The sequence below is a fragment of the Apostichopus japonicus genome, chromosome 4, assembly GCF_037975245.1.
Source record: "Apostichopus japonicus isolate 1M-3 chromosome 4, ASM3797524v1, whole genome shotgun sequence".
Taxonomy (NCBI): domain Eukaryota; kingdom Metazoa; phylum Echinodermata; class Holothuroidea; order Aspidochirotida; family Stichopodidae; genus Apostichopus; species Apostichopus japonicus.
Window position 1 is genome coordinate 14,787,396 of NC_092564.1, and position 17,035 is coordinate 14,804,430.

Here is a 17,035-nt window from a genome sequence, read left to right on the forward strand (position 1 = left end):
CTATTTCTTCAGTCAAGCATGTAAACTGGCACCAGGAGTGACGAAATTACCCAAAAACCTTCAAAAGTTTGCGACTTCATGAAAAGATCCATTGTCTGACAGAAAATTGTCTGATAAAATTTACATGGAAACTTGACAGTCAGGAGAAGCAGCTATTAACAGTAATAAAGATATGGCTAAATTTAAGATTGCTTTTAAAATATAATTGGTCAGTTGCTCAGTGAATAAGATAAATTACACATTGTAGTGGCTAGTTTTAAAGTCCCTAAATGTCCTTGTAACAATATACGCCACAAATAGTATAGTCAAGATGTTGGTCCAGGTTGCTAAAACATCAAATTGGGGTTTTTCTGTAATCCTGGCTGTAAAAATGCAACCATACCAAACTGTAATTATGAAAAGTTGAAACTATTACAACCACTGTTTTAACCTTGAGAAGGCAAACTCCCTGTTTATTTTTTGCATGGATTAGGGTACTTCACCCCCCCCCCCCACCCACCTAAACAAAACCTACACTATGGTAGAATACATGGGGTCCTGTTAGAACCAGCTTTCACCAAATGCAGAAAATATTACATCAGAAACAAGCATATATGTAGACAATGCCATTATGATTAACAAGGTTAACGACAAAATAGGCTTCGTAGTACCTAAACTTTGCCATCTTTAAATAGGTACTTAAACTACTAGTGGTTAATTGACAAATAGTGATGTACGTATATTAGTAATCACAGTTTATTCCTGGTGTCTACAATTTGTGGAGATTTATATAGGGTGCGTTAAGAAAAAGAACCTACCACTCAACTAGAGATTGCAATTGGTACACGAACGTAAGACATACCTATAGTATGAAAACATTTGGCTGGCTGAATTTGAATAATTAATCAGTAAACAAATTCCATACCCATGCACTCTTTCAAATTTTTATATACTATACACCCCACGTAGAGATTAGCAAAACTAGTATCTTTTACTCTGTTCTTTGAGATGAGATGAATGTTTAAATTACTTCTCCCGATAATTTGGGATGTTAAACTACTGTATAGTATTGAAAAATTTACTTGAATCAAAATGAAATCCAACAAGGCTAAATCAAGTCAACATTAAAATACGACACATCAATAAATCTATGCTTGAAAATATTTGATGTGATATAAATTGAGATGTAATTAATTTGAAATGATCTGATTAAATTGATGGACACAATAAGGTATCATTATTGACTGCAATTAGCAAAGTATTCTGCACTAATTAAGACAGTTGTCCTGTTCCTATTCAAGTCAACAAGTTGATATTTCACACCAGAGTAAAGCATATTGCCATTTTTCACTTTTCACTTTTAATATCCCAACTGTTTTTTTTTTTTTTGTCTTTTCTTGCCACATGCATCCATGGATAGAAATTGTCACTTCTGATATTTAACAGCTATTGTTGACATTTCAATATTTAAATCAGTGCTTAAATTTTCTGAATCCCTGCCGTCTGTAGGCTTAAGTTCTCTTTCCGTGTGGGCTGTAAGAAGTCAATTCCATTCACTGAAAATTTGCAGCTTTCTACAAACACTATGCAGTGTCTTTTAACGTCAGCCTCAGCTGTCAGCTGTTTAAGTTAATACCTATATTTATTCTTCAGAGTCGTCCTCTCTCTGAGCTTCATGCAGCTTTCTCCTGAATTTCTTCATTGCCTTTAGGGGTAAGTTACCATAGCGATGTAAGACCCTAAATGCCAGGACTGTCACAAGTCTGGATTTATCATGATATATAATTACGATTGGAAACTAAAGCGCTATACCCAACAAAAAAAGAAAAAAAAGAACCAAAATTTTCGGATGCTCGGTGCCAGCAGGAGATAAAAAAGAAAAACGTCAAATTAAAAAGCTATTCTCACCCCATGTTTAAAAGGCGAAACGAAAAAAAAAAAATGGCTATCGACAGTAAATCTTTGAATTATGTATCTTATTGAATCGGGCAATTCATATTCTTGAAAACAGATTTGGTGAAACAAAAGTCATTTTTTCAAAGTGAAATATAAATTTGAGGCAATCGTCCTGCCAGGGCCTGATGTTATCATCACTATAATCACAGACTATTTCCTACTAGGAGATGTTTGTTGAGATCTCCTTAAAGCAACATATAAGATTTTCGAAATTGAAAATAGCATGTTTTACGTCAACAATTTTCTTTAACCTGCATAGACCTTTATTAAATACAGTTACAAGCATCTTATATGATTTTCCCCAAAAAAACATCCTGCAATTTTTTTTGTCTGATAAATGTTTCATTTTTAGTTTTTTTTTCCATTTTTTCTTGATGAGTCAAGCTTATTCATTACATTGATGGGCTTATAAAACTAACAAAATCCATTGCACTAAAAGAATTCTTTCCATTTAGTTATCCCGTCTACTCAAGGACTTCAAATTGAGCCATAACCCGTCTTAAATGCAGATCATCAAAATTCAAGGTATAATGGAGTCGATATTTCACTTTTGAAGAGGCCCCACCATTTACAGCCTTATAACTTTAAAGAGGCTGCATGCATGAGGAAAATGTAGCTAGATGCTGTCCTCATCATCTGCATGGGTGTACCCGACCGACAAAACATGTAGCCTACATCATAAACTGCCGACAGACGGGAGAATATATTTACAAGGCTAGGGGACTGAAGGGAGAATATTTTTGGTCCATGTCTCTTCATGTAGGCCAACAGAAACGTATAATGAGTTAATGACGGACTTAAATTCATGAAGTTGTAAAACCAACACAAAGGATATAGCCATATCTTGAAGCATATCATAACTAATTACCTTGTTAACGTCCGAAATTGTTGTGTATTCTTTATACTCTGTGTACACATATTACTTCTTAGTGTGATTATACAGCCTGGTTCTTGAGCCTGAATAAAGGTTGTAACATTCTTTAATGTCGGCGGAAAAAAAACGGAGATTGGCTGACCGTATGTGACTGAGCATGTGCGTTCTATCAAATTAAATCTTTTTGTTTTCCGGTTGGCTCACATTTCAATTCCCCCTCCCACTGTAATATTACTGATTTCTTTCCACCACAGGGGGGCCTTGTCATCCAGGGGTAATGATATTGACCATGCAGACTCATGACTGAAAAAAGGCTGATTTTCAATTTAGGCACTTTATCCCCTCGTGGCATAAACTCAAAATTTGATCTGTTAAAAAGTGTTTCTCTGCAGCTTTTCTTCTTTGTTCGTATCTCTTGCTGTGTTGGGTTGTATTAGCCATACTTTGTTATTAGGGGCCTATTCCATCTGTTTTAAGCTCTTTAATCCTGTTCTGTTTTGGTCCTGTTTTCTGTGTATAGTCACTGAAGCATATTTCTTTTCTAAGTACATTTCTCGCTTGTTGTTGGTTGTATTAGCCTCAGTTATAAATTAAATTTTTTAAAGGTCTTTAACCAGCATGTCTTGATTTTTTTGTTTTTTTAGCATTGCCTAAACTCTATATTGTATTTTTATTCATTTTCCAGTGCTATGCAGAACATTGCTATATGTATATATATATATCTATATATCTACTGTATATGACCTCCATCAAATGTATGTCAAAAGCCTGTAAAGGTCTGCTGAAATTCTAACAAACATTTCCATACTGAAGTATGTACATAATCAGCCATTGCAGGTAAGACATACCGAGTGAAATGTCAGCACTATTAGAGCTGGGATATTAAGATACATAATGCAAAGCTTCAAGGTCAGAGGTAGACCTAGTTAAATTAAACCACTGATTTTACAAAAAGAAAAAAACCTGCAGCTTTTATATCGTTAATTGCAAAAACAGTCACACCTACGGCAAAACAAGGATTTGAATATTCTAAGAATGCGTTTCCACTCTTCTCTTGACGCAAATGGAGAGTAATTTTTGTCAGTTTTAAGTTCACGGTTGTTCTTTCATATAAAAAAAGGAAATGTGCCTCACAATTCCACTGCATTCTTTATAGCAGAACACTTGATCGTCTTAAAAATGGAGAAAAGGCTTTAAGAGCCTATCATGCAGCATGATTTTCCCTTAAATTTCACCATTGCAAGAAATGTCTTTAAGATCCCAATGGGAGTTTGATTTGAAGCCATCGGAAAGGCATTCGTTGCAGGCAGACATTGAGAAGGGTCAAACCATTGACAATTAACAGTTTTAGTATAAATTTAACATAACAAAAGGCTTCAAAAAGGCAATCCATGTTTGTTCAATCTGCCAGACATTGAGGGCCACAAATAGCAATTAACTTTAATGGGAAAAGTTTGAAAGCGAACAATGAAGATCAAAGATTTTCTAGCAACTAGATGAAGACTATATCGTCTTAGTATGCTGTCCAAACACTAGATGAGTGTACCGTTTATAGTTGCTTTTAAAAAAAGTAATATTTCAGTGGCCACTGAGGCAAAGCTGACCATTTCACACAAGCAAACAAATCCACAGGTATCATGATAAAACCACAAATTTAAAGGTTAATGAACATATCTGGCAATTATCAATTTACTCCTTGAAAAGTACTTTGTCTGACACAAACGAGTCACCTTCAAATAACTGACATATGTAGATTTGGCCAGTGGCGGAGTGTCCATACAGTCGGGGGGGGGGGGCGGATGCCCCCCCCCTGACGGACTCAAATGGACTGCTGGTGCCCTTTTCAGCTTTTTACCACTTTTTACTTATTCGCGATTATTGACTTTTTTATTGCGCTCTCATCTAACCATTGACATTTGTCACATTATCTACAAATTAGCAAGGCCCAGAAAGGGTTATTTCTGGCGAAAAAAAATTCTGTACGCCCCGTGCCAACCTGTGGTGGAGCTCCGCTTAGTGTCGAAAGTGCCCATACAGACCATTCTCGGGCCCCCCTGACCAAAACCCTTAGCTCCGCCACTGGATTTGACAATTCTCTTCACCCCCTTCCCCCTGTAAATGGTCACATTATTTGCCACAGGAGTATTTTTATGAAGGGATTGTCTCATGAAACAAAAGCAGTATCAACTAAAGGTAAGGTATTTTCATTTATTAAATTTGTGAAGATTACAAAGATTGTCACACATTGACTATGCCACGCATATTACAAAGAAATTTTAAACCTGACAAAGACTGATTTTTCCTTACACATATTCTAGCGGTCCTTGTCCCTGTGCAAGACATTCAAACCTGGCTGTGTCTCCTGCATATAGGTCTGTGACATCGACAGGGTGAGAAATGAGTTCCAAGGCTGAAATAAAACAAAAATATGATTGTAATGATGTGGCCATGTTTAATATTAGTTAATTATTTGCATCATGTAATATACTGACTTTTCATGCAAAGGTTTGGGGGGCAGTCTAAACCTATGGACAACTGATACGTACTCCATAAATTTTTAATATTTTGTATGGAGTAAAGTTCATAATTTAGCGTTCAAATTTTGTGTAGCATTTTCGAAGGTCTCTCGATTTATTCCGCATGCGTTGAATACTATAGTTCCTGTGTTGAAAAACATCCTAACAATTTTATTTGAATCGATCAATCAATCAGTTGATTGATCGATCAATTAATGGATCGATCGATCCATCAATCAATCAGCCCTTTTTGCATAGCGCTTTGTGAAGCAATACCGGAAAACTTATACACAGTACCTAGAACAATAAGTTCACATAGCAATTAATTGTGGTTAATAATTCAAATTAAATCATTCTGTTTAAATTCATCGTGTTTTATAACAAGCTTTTCTGTCACATATATACTGTACTTCTCAAAGACAGAGTGTCTTCATAACTTATGCACAGTAAAAATATATATACCTCTAGTATACATCAGAACAACCGATTCCTTTACCACTTAAACATTTGACAAATTAATAAATGATCATGACAAGAATTACAGTATCTAAGAGCTGATGATCTTTGACCTACCTACAGCAGTTTCACCCTGCTGAAGGTATAAGCCCACACATACCGAATTCTCACCAGATGCGATATCCAGATAATTGAGCAACCTGAAAATATTATTGCATAGATTCCTATCCTTTTTTCAGCTTGGAATAAACTGGTCATTCTCCACCTACGAGCAACGAACAGCCGAAAACTTTACAGGTAACGACCATTATTGATAACCTCGACATTGACTGTGGGTGATTTAATTGACATTGATGGTGACAAAATTGAAGAGTAATTTCAGTGACTATATAACACAACCAAACAACTCTTCCAAAGAAGACGGTGAAGAATGGATGGAGGACGACAACCATGAGGTTATGTGTAGGCCTGAGATTCTTCAATATACCATGTTGTAGCTAAATTCACCATGCAATGGAGTTCTCCATGGTTCACTTCATTTTGAGAATGTTCACACAAGAGGTCTGCCACTGCTTGACAATAGGCACACCTTACTGGCATACAGTACAAGTTCTTATTTTTTTATTTGATCTGAACAACACTTTCAAAAGTGACAAAAGTTTAAACTATATCACTGTGAGATCACTGAGATGTAAGCGCTCTACAGAATGAAATGAACTAGTCCCAACTCCACCCTCCCTCCTCCTCCCCCTCCTTTCCACCTTTCAATGCACAAAGAAATTAGGAGAACTATTTCATACATGTGTGCTCCATGTTGGAATGTGTAGAAGAGGCAAGGTGAAGGGTACCCATGGGAATTTGGGAAACTGAACCCTTCTGTCTTTCTAAGATCTATCAATTGATCTATAATTTTTTCAAGTATGAAACCAAACTACGGAGGATGAAAACAAAAATTGTCTGTCTGTCTCAGGCACCTCACTTCTTTACACTATATCTTTTTACAACGAAAACCTATTTTTAATGTAAAAGGGAGGAAAAACCCATTGCAAGTTGCCCTGTTCTTACTCCTTCTATAACCACAAAATTTCTAACCTCAAATTTCTCTCGGCTACAAGAGATCACATTACATGCAGAGTGCAAGATGCAAGTTCATCATCTATATATATATATTACTTGTCTTTATAATTAAGACACAAACAGCCAATTATTTTTACACAAATGATCTCCTGGTCCCCACTATATTGAATGAACCACTTCTTTTTCAAATGCTCTTTTCTGGGAAGCAATAGCTTCAGAAACTCGCTGTCAACAATACGGAGTTATACCCATCTGGGATGACAGCTTCAATTATTTGGCAGACTAGAAAACTATTAATGACAGTACTCCACAGAGATACCTTACAACTTGAGATGAAACTTCATCCCAACTTTACTGTAAATGACATAGTATCCAAACGGCCAAAGTGTATCACTGACACCATGATCCGAGATCCAGCATAGCGAAATATATAGTTAATACATCGAACGGTTAAGGTCGCCCTTTTTTTCGAACTTTTTTCTTCTCTATTTTGTCCGTATATCTCGAGATCACTTATGTAGGGCAGGAGCGAACTGCACATGACAAACTTGTAAGAGTAGGAGGGAGTCAATCTCTAATTAGTTTCTACGCCTTGCAAAAGTTATATATAATGGGAAATCTACAGCATATTGTATATGTTAATCACAATTAAACACTGCAAGTCTGTGTGTGTGTATTGTATTGTGACACCAAATGCACAGCTGAATGGATTTGAATGTCATCAAGTTTTAGGGAAATTTGCCCTACTGTGACGTTATTTGGATTGAGGCCGTTGAATCAGGAAATAACGACAAACAAAAACTAACACTTGATCAGCTCAGTGACTGTGGTCTCCTTCCAATTCACATATATATATTATGAAACTTATGTCTTCAACACAATTACTTCTCTTCACAGCATGTCATGAAATATTCTTCTGTGGACTAACAGCAAAAAAATTTGCCCTTCACTTTTACTACAAAGCCCTCCCCCCCATCCCCTTCTCTACCAACCTCCCTGGCAACCCCCCAGCAAAATCAAGCCAAGCCTTAAATTACTCCCTTCCATTAGTAGGAGAAAATTATCAAGGTTTCCCAAATACTATCTTAATTGACAGATATATCTACAGTTGCCTTTTCTCACTAATTCCTACCATGTATAGATAGACACAGACTAATCGTTATGCAACATTTACTCAGATTCTTCCCACATCGTTAATTTGCTCGAACAATTCCACTTTAACCAAACCAACAAAAGAAAAACCTTTTACCTAAGGTATATAAACGATACGAACGGAAATTAAATGAATCCACTCTCGCAATTCTTTAATTTTGAGACGACAGAACTTTTGTAGTTAGTTTTTCAAATTTGAGAATTTAACAAATTTATTAAGCAAGAAAATGACAGCCGTCTTCTCACTTTAAAAACCCAAAAGTAATCGTGACAACTTGCTGCATGCCAGCAGATAATATCTAGATGAAAGATGTTTAGCTTGCAGTTCTGCAAGCTAAAGTATAATCAATCTATTTCATCAAACCCTCGGACTTTAAAACACCGACGACAAACTAGAGCCATCCTACGATTCTGAGCACTTGAGGTTATTGACCTAACTGTTACATACAGATATACAATACGTTACTAGTCTGTTTGTTATTTGTAGTACTTCTATATATATTTACCCTAGCTTGATGTGCGGTTGTGTTTTGCTACTATGTTAAAACAGCTCTTTTATTAACAAAATACAGATCAGTTATATTATCAGCTCAATTTCAATAAACATTTATGTTATCTTTGTGTAATACATATTTTCTGTTTCTTAAAGCAGCTATGTATGTAAATTAATACCAAAATTTATAGGTTTTGTATGAAACATCTCAAATTATTTGAACTTAAATTTTTCTTTCTATTTTTCTTTGGAGTGTAGTATTGAAGTATTTGCAATTTTAGTTTTATATTGTACTTAATCTATAAATAATGAATTGATCAATAATTATCAAATTTAGCATTAATTTTTTGTATGTGAATATGTTATCTATAGATACAAAAATTCAAATTCACTCATCTTTACAGTAAAATAATAAAAACAATTTATACAAACATTAAAAACTGAATTGTAGAATTTACATGTGAATATGGTGTAGGCAATGGAGGTACAGTATATCTTGCAGTACCTGCACATATCAATTAAACGCAAAGGGGCAGACATGGTGGTTAGCAGAATTTCTTTTCTTAACATTTTTTTAGCTTATATTATCTCTTTTGGTGTGTACGTGTGTGTGTGAGTGTGTTTCTGTCTTGTTTGAGATTTTTAAAGCTCTGTTTGATAAAACCATAGCTCTGTTAGTTGAACCGATTTATTGTAAATAAGTGGCTTTAAATTAGGAACGTTTAATTTTATACTTTAAAGTTTTTTATTATATTTTGTTTGTTATTTTTTTAAATATTTTTTGACCTTTACATATATACAAATTTGTTGTATCTGGCTGAGAGTTGGAGCCAAGACAATTTCCCTGGCCTTGCAACACAAACCTAATCCTCTATTTTTCGCCAAATGGCTTGTCTTTTGTAAATTACATAAATAATGAATTGCCATATGATAAGGAAGATCTGAAGGGTGAGGGGAGAGAGGGGGAGGGGAGGGGGTGAAAATGAAAGGTGAGGGAGGGGAGAGAGAAAAAGAAGAATACCATCTTGGTGACCATTTCCACCCTTGGTTGACACATGTTAAATAAATATGTTATATAAACCAACAGCTACTTGTCACTTAATAACAATAGTAAAGAACGATACTTCTGTCAATGGTATCACAGACAAATAGTTATTTATCTTTCCATTTCATGAGTAAACCTTTAAACATTTTTTACTTTCCACTCTGAATCAGGACTTCTCTCACTCCCACTACATACAAATCATCTTTTAATTTTTCAGACTCGTGTAGTATACTGTACATGCACATGTGCATTAGATAGCTCCGGTCCACCAACAATCTACTTTCCTTCATTTTTACTGGCAAAAATAGTCAAACTTTAAAGCAATTACTTTAAAGAGTCCTTTTCGAATAAACACAGGATTCACAAAGAGGAAATTCTGCATGACACTTAAAAGTTTCAATTCAAAGAAAACCTGTTGCAAGTCTGTAACTAGATATACAGGGACCCAGATAAGGATTATCTCTCCTCCTGTACGTAAAAAGAAATTCTTCCCTCTTTCACTTTATTTGATCTGTTCTACACTTCAAAACCAAGATCGCATCGGGTAACATCAAAATATTTTCCTAAATTATGAATGTCCTTTTCTTTTGATGATTTTTTTTTTTTTTGTAATACTGTAGCCCCCCAGGACAGAGAACTTTCTTCTTCAACTAAGCCATTCTCAATCATGTTAGTCTGGCTGTCACCAAAGATAGACAAATTCAAACCTTGGAATGTTCCAATGCACCCCAAAAATATTTTAGTTTTAAATAGATTATTTCCATAGCAAAAACACCTGCAAGATCATCATACCCTATGAAATTTTAAACCTCAGGTTAGAATTATCTTTCATTAGCTTGGCATTGTTATCTGTAACATGAATGTAACTGAATATGTATTCTACACAAGGTAAGGTATAGTTTCTTACACCGTACATGTATGCATTCATGCTATTGTGTTACAGAATAAGGATTTTTCCAATGTTGTTACTTATGATCTTGTTGTAGAATAGATCATAGTTTGTAAACTTTGTACTAAAACTAAATACTACACAAGTATGTACTATTATGCAGTGTTCAGACTTAAATTTCAATATCAAAATTTGGAATCACTGACCATCACAATTAAGCTAGCATATATAAATATACATATGTGTATATGGCAGCAAGGATCAAATGACAAATCTTTAATCCGGTGCAATCACTAATTGCACTGTTGCATTCAGTACACTTTACACCATCTTTGTAGATTATCTGCCCCTTAAAATCAAATGTCAGATACATTATAATCTGTAGCTATTTGTTTTAATCCAAATAATGCTCATCAAAATGTACATATCAATCCATTGCCCCAAAGTTAATTCTCCAAATGACAAGACCAAATGTACATCGATCAACTCTAATCTCAGTTCAAGTATAAACTAATAGCCAACTTTCATTATCAGTAAAACATGTCATTTCCATACTACATAAGAAAAGCAAATTGTATATATCAAGGAGTGTAAAGCTTACAAAGAACAGAATTTTTGTTGTTGGAATGACAAGGACATTGTACAGTATCTGCTATTGCTAAACGTTACTTAATTTAGATAATGTAAATGCCGAAGTGATCTTTTTTCATATCGCCATGACAACAACATATCAGACCTCCCAGCAGCTCTTCAACAAAATAAAGGTTTTTTATAATGGTTGTAAATGAAGAAATAAAGGTGTTTACAGGCGTCAAACATTAAAATAAAGGTTTGTAAAGGTCCAAAATGTATTTAATTTGGAACATACTCATCATCTATGCACATTTTTACATCATCTGTGGCCTTTATTTTAAAATATCTGAATTACATTAACTGTTGTTTGTGAGTCTGTTTTGTATCACTCCATGAATCATGCCTGGCTATCCACATCTTAAAAAAAAATTGAACCAAAAATAAAAATAAAGGTTTTTAAAGAGTATTTTTGAAAAGTAAGGAGCCGTTTTTTAAATCAAGGTTTTTAAAGGTATTAAAGGTTTTGCTGGGAGGTCTGATAAATCTGATAAATGGTAGCTAATGTAACTGACACATGTATCAGACTTAATGTTTCATTTGACCAATTTAAGACAGTTCAGTCTGTAAATATACTTTACAAAATCATGTATGGTCATATATTGATCAGTGCATAACTTTATCAAATCTGACAACTGGAAAGTCAGTTGTAAGCAAGTTCGGATGAAAGAACGTATTGGATCCTATTAACAAATTTGGCTTACATGATAAGAGATTTTAAGTTGCTCACCGTCACAATGCACATAACATAGGTATGGACACTATACAAGATGATTTAACTTGACAGGATGATTCAAGATAGAGAGATATATTTTGCTTTGTACCTTTGAAAAGTTCTGCATTATTCTGACCGACCCATACATAATATTCAAACATAATTGGATCTACCCCTCATACTAACTCAGAGACCCATGTAGATATATATAGTCACCACAAGTTTGTTTGCTCCATATATCTCTAGTTACGAGTTTAATATTAATTAAATCCATTGAAATAGTCCTATGCAGAATACTTTGTGTCCCACAAAGTTTGTTGTTAATTAAGTAAGTTTATAGTTTTCCATTCCTGAACCATTGCAATTCATGCCTATTAATTCTTTCCTTCCATGTTGCTAATTTTGGACAACTTTTGTTACAGTTTCTGTTCTCATACATTTTGTACCCTAATCTTCCTTCCACGATGGAATATGCATAGATCTGGAGGCAACACCAGATCATGACCATTCAAGTTTTTTTATTTCAAAATGCAGCTTTAACTTACCCTAATTTTGAAATCAGTGAGTTTGTTTCCTTTGACATGCTTAATATGAAGTACGTGCCAGGGCACTTTACCAATTCAGTACGGTCGGTCGGACGCTCTGAAAGAATTCCAGTCCTCGGAGGCAAATTTCAGCTGTGCAAGACATCGTCAACAAGAACACCGTTTGTTGCACATGCAGAGAATTGATTTTTGTTTTACCTGCTCAGTTAATCTGATGGCTGAAATAATATAATTATTCCACCTGTGGATGATGATCTATGCCAAAAGGCCAGAGCTTTATTAGAAAACACTTACCCTGTAACATTTCATCGTTAATACTCAGTTTAGAAATGTTTCATTGGTATGTCTCACCTCCAAAAGCATATAAACTTACACTTAGAACCTTAAGGTCCTATTCTCAAGCCTAAGCTGTCAACATAATGAACCGCAGAGAGGCAATTAAAGGAAGTTATGTCAGCTTGTTTCAGGAAATGAACAGAATATATGAAGATACATGCAGATTCACCCATCCTTGTTCTTTGAAAAATACTTACAATTTTCGGCTCCGAATAATCTGAACTGTGTCTGCATGGATTCAGACTTCATTATTTTGCAATTGGTTCAACATAAATTGGCAACATTTTTATGACCCTTTTACTTGTGCCTTTCATACACTGCTTTGATAGTACACTTGCAAGTGATGCTCTAGTTTGATTGTAGTTTATTATTTTTCTTCTTGCTATTACCAAAATGTTGTTCAAACAAACTTAAATTACAGATTATGTTGCCCCACAGACAATTAACATGGATAAAAGGTAGAAGGCAGCCCAACTGACTCTACTGGGAGGAAATTTACTGACCATATCAATGCCATTTGAAGTAGGACATACGGTTGACTACTACAGTACTAGCTGATTCAACGTTTTTATTGCATTTGTATACGGTATCTCTTGCTTTTTTCAGTGAGAAGTCAATTTTGGTTGTATGGTAATTCTCGGCTAGAGCTGTCATACAAGACAGCCTAAAGCATATAGCACTAGCACTGACCCCCTTTCTCAGCTTATTTCACAAATTTGACAACTTTTATGAAATGGAATTTGAAACCGATCCTGAGGGCAGCAGCAACAGAGCTAATTGCTTTATGACAAGTCCTTTGCTTAGATATGACAGTATAGGAGCGGTCAACTGCATAAATAAAGAAGATAATACAAGTGTGCCACAAGAGCAAATGTTTTTATGGTGTTGTTGTGTATATTGTACGACAGTTTTATATTAAAATTTGAATGCCCGGGCATGCAGTATATGCACGCACTGACTCTGTGTTCTACGATAACAATTTGAATTTTTGGCTCCAGCGAACGGACCTGGCTGTATTCATTTCCAGCTGACATACACAAAATATTGACTACCTGTTTTTACTACTCTGTCGTATTTAAACTGTCCAAGGAATTGTGCTTTAAATGAAATTTAGGCATTGACCTCCACTAAACACATTAGCTGTGGTAAGTCACAAAGCTCAACATGTGTGAGCTAAGCTGGTGTTGGTGAATTATAAGTTCATTTTTGTAGGGTAATTATGTAACTTTGCTACCATAAGGTCATAAGCAGCTGTAGTACATTTGATCTTAAGTGTCTCTGGCATAAACGAATATAAAAAGGACTTAGGGTTCAATATTTGGTTGACTTAGGTTCATAGGGTGATGCGTTGAATTTTCAACATGCTCTGTGGGATGTGCCTTAAGGTTCAATGTGTAACTATAGTGTGAAGGTGGTGGTTACACATTAGGTCTTGTTAGATCTCTTTACAGGTAATGATTGAAATGTACACCTACACATATTGGGTTAATTGTGAATAACAGGAAGTGTACTTTGTATTCATATCAAGTGATAGCAAATAGCTTATAGTTTCTACTATTATAACAGAGAGCATTTTACCATTATCTTCACCTTCCCCTTACCCTAGTTAGGCTCAACTTTATTATTTCTTAGCTAGGAGCATCTAGACAGGAAGTCCTCCTACATCACACTTCCCAGAAAGATTACAACTAATTGTTAAGTTGGGAAGTGTACTAAAGAAGCAGTTAGTTTTTCAAGGTAACAAGAGAAGACATTAGCCAAATTACTGTATACTTGAAATCAGGTTTCTGGGTTTAGTTTTGACAAAGTCCCAAAACAAGGTTTACTCCAAATAACAGGAACTGGTATAAAAGTCACTTAAATCTGTTGAGAATTTCAGAGTTGCTCTGTACATGTCATGGTATGTAACACATCCAGCCAACTAAACGTTGAGGATCGAATCAAAATTCATCAATTACTCGGCGAATAACTTTCATTTGGTGGGAAAAAACTAAATCACAAAATCTCATGATCTTTCTTGTTGTGACCGAAACCTGACTAAATGCTGATACTTATGACTTTGAGGTCATCAGAAATAATTGCTAGAATTGGTGAAATTAGAATGCATCACTCAGCTTTCATGCATTAGTAGGTGCATTTATTACCACCATGCACCCTCGAAGTATTTCTCATCAGTGAAACATTTCAATTGTCTAATTTAACATTCATGGGGTATGGTTCCTCGATGTCTGGAAGTACTGTAACTTGAAGATTCAAAACCGCACATCGGGAAAGTTGTTCTTGATGATTTCAATGGCAAGTTTAGCACGCTATTACTGATGATCTTGAATACTTGCCAACTTTTCTCTTAAACTGCAAGGTATTTTCTCCATACACATAATATTCATAGACACAATAAAAATGTTTAGCATGATTCTTCTTAATAGCAATCACACTGCTTTTCATATTGTGCCCCGTATATAAATTTTACAGCTGACAAAGAAATCCTGCACCGATGTGACCGAATCGACCATTTCAACTGACTTCTTCATGAGTGTATCTGACACCCCTCGGAGCCCCAACTCAATTTTTGCATGAGTTCCCATCTCTTTGTTTCTGCCATCCTCCATTTTGAGGGTAATGAACTCACGCCAACAACAGCCACACGACGACGACTAAGAGGATGAGGATGAGGACGTTAAGAGCAATGAATCACATCTCAGAAATGCAACAATCTGATATTCTTTCTACAGCAGAGGGCCCTGCTCTAATAAGCACAACCATTAAAATTAAAACATACCCTGCAGGTTCATGGCCTATCATATTGATCAAAACTCCCGATCTTCCACTCCCCTGCCAACGGCATATGAAACCGGACCCCACAGTAGGAAAACAAGAGCGATAGCTAGGAAAATCACGGAATTGTTTAAACGTCACCATGGAGTTCAGAAAGAGGATGGATGGATGGAGAGGATGGATGAAGAAAGAGGTATGAGTGGCCGGCAGGTTGGCACTGCAAGATTGGAATTCAAGTAAGGACAAGCTACCAACTAATGTTTTGGTTTCTGCATTTTTATCAAATCCCACAGAACAGTCTGCATCAAATTAGGTGACAAATTAGACAAACATATTCACATGCATAGATCTGTGTGATATATATATATATCTCAGGCACATAATATGACTTCTGTAGAGCTAGTTATACAAAACTCTGAGTCATTATTAAATTAACGATGGGACTTACATAGTTTGACTAACCTAGGAAATTTACTGCTACAGTACATCGGTCAGGTCCAGGTTTAAGTTTATATTAGCAATATGAAAATAATTTGTAACATACTAGCCACTGCATGTATTGATGTGATGACCAACGTATTAACTGCACTAATTACATAAATCGGACTGCAAAGAAGTATTTATGGAAGAATTGCTCAAACAGATATACCATGTGACGTTAAGTATTGTACATATATATATCTTTACAGTAAAACACTTTCAATTATATCGCTGTATGTACAGATCTATGGGGCAGTACATTACAGATAATATATTAAATAACAGAAATACATATCTATATAGTCCACATTTGTCACAGCTACCTATGTTCAACTATGAAAGCTATACAACTTGCATTGAAACGTCCAAACTGAACCTTTATTTACAGGATATACTTGAATAGATCCCATTAGGTGTTTACAGTTCTCTTTGGATGTTTCATCATAATTTATGCCAAAAGCTTTGCAAACATACAAACACAAACCTCTTGGGTCTGCGCACAAATTTTACTTTTTTCCATACAGGCCTATAATGTCCCTAGTGGACAATCGTAGGGTCTATATTCCTCCTGATCAACACTGGCTATTCCCTCTCCTACTGTATGGACATATTGATGATGTATTTAAAGTTCAATACTCATCTTTTATTAATGTTATCGGTGTTTGTTTTTTTTTGCGGTGTTTTTTTTAACTTTATATTGTCAGTATACAATATGAAGCACATTACTATGCATAGTGAATGCTTAACTTAAATCCTTGTCTTTTACATTGTGCCATATATGTCTGCTGGCATACAAGTCAACAAAGACATCTTTTAAGACAGTTCAAAGAACCAATGACAACACTTGTAACATACTATATAGTAAATAGAATAATTCATAGAGCGACAGTATCAGCAAATATTTACAAAATTGCAATCAGGCAGTACTACTTGACAAAACCTTCTCTTACAGAGGAACTACAAGGAGCTATGTCTTAATCTTTACTTAGTTCTTTTAATGCGAGGTTAAGCAGTCTCATTTAGCAATATCAAACAATAGTTCAACATCACTGACATTTTCAGTCAGACTTTGATCCTTCGCAAATACTTGCAAACAGAATACATGTGCAGTGTGTGC

At 35.2% G+C, this 17,035-nt stretch overlaps 1 protein-coding gene across 33 annotated transcripts in view; it reads right to left on the reverse strand.

Moving 5' to 3' along the window:
* LOC139966539 (neogenin-like) overlaps positions 1–17,035 on the reverse strand; it is a 117,782-nt gene that overhangs the window by 53,467 nt on the left and 47,280 nt on the right. For all 33 annotated transcript variants that reach the window (XR_011792693.1, XR_011792690.1, XR_011792692.1 and 30 more), the window contains exon 3: positions 5,117–5,219. Coding sequence is in view for 30 of the 33 variants with exons in the window: in XM_071969670.1 (XP_071825771.1) it covers positions 5,117–5,219 (103 nt within the window). In the remaining 3 variants the exon portion in view is untranslated. The remainder of the gene's footprint in view (positions 1–5,116; positions 5,220–17,035) is intronic.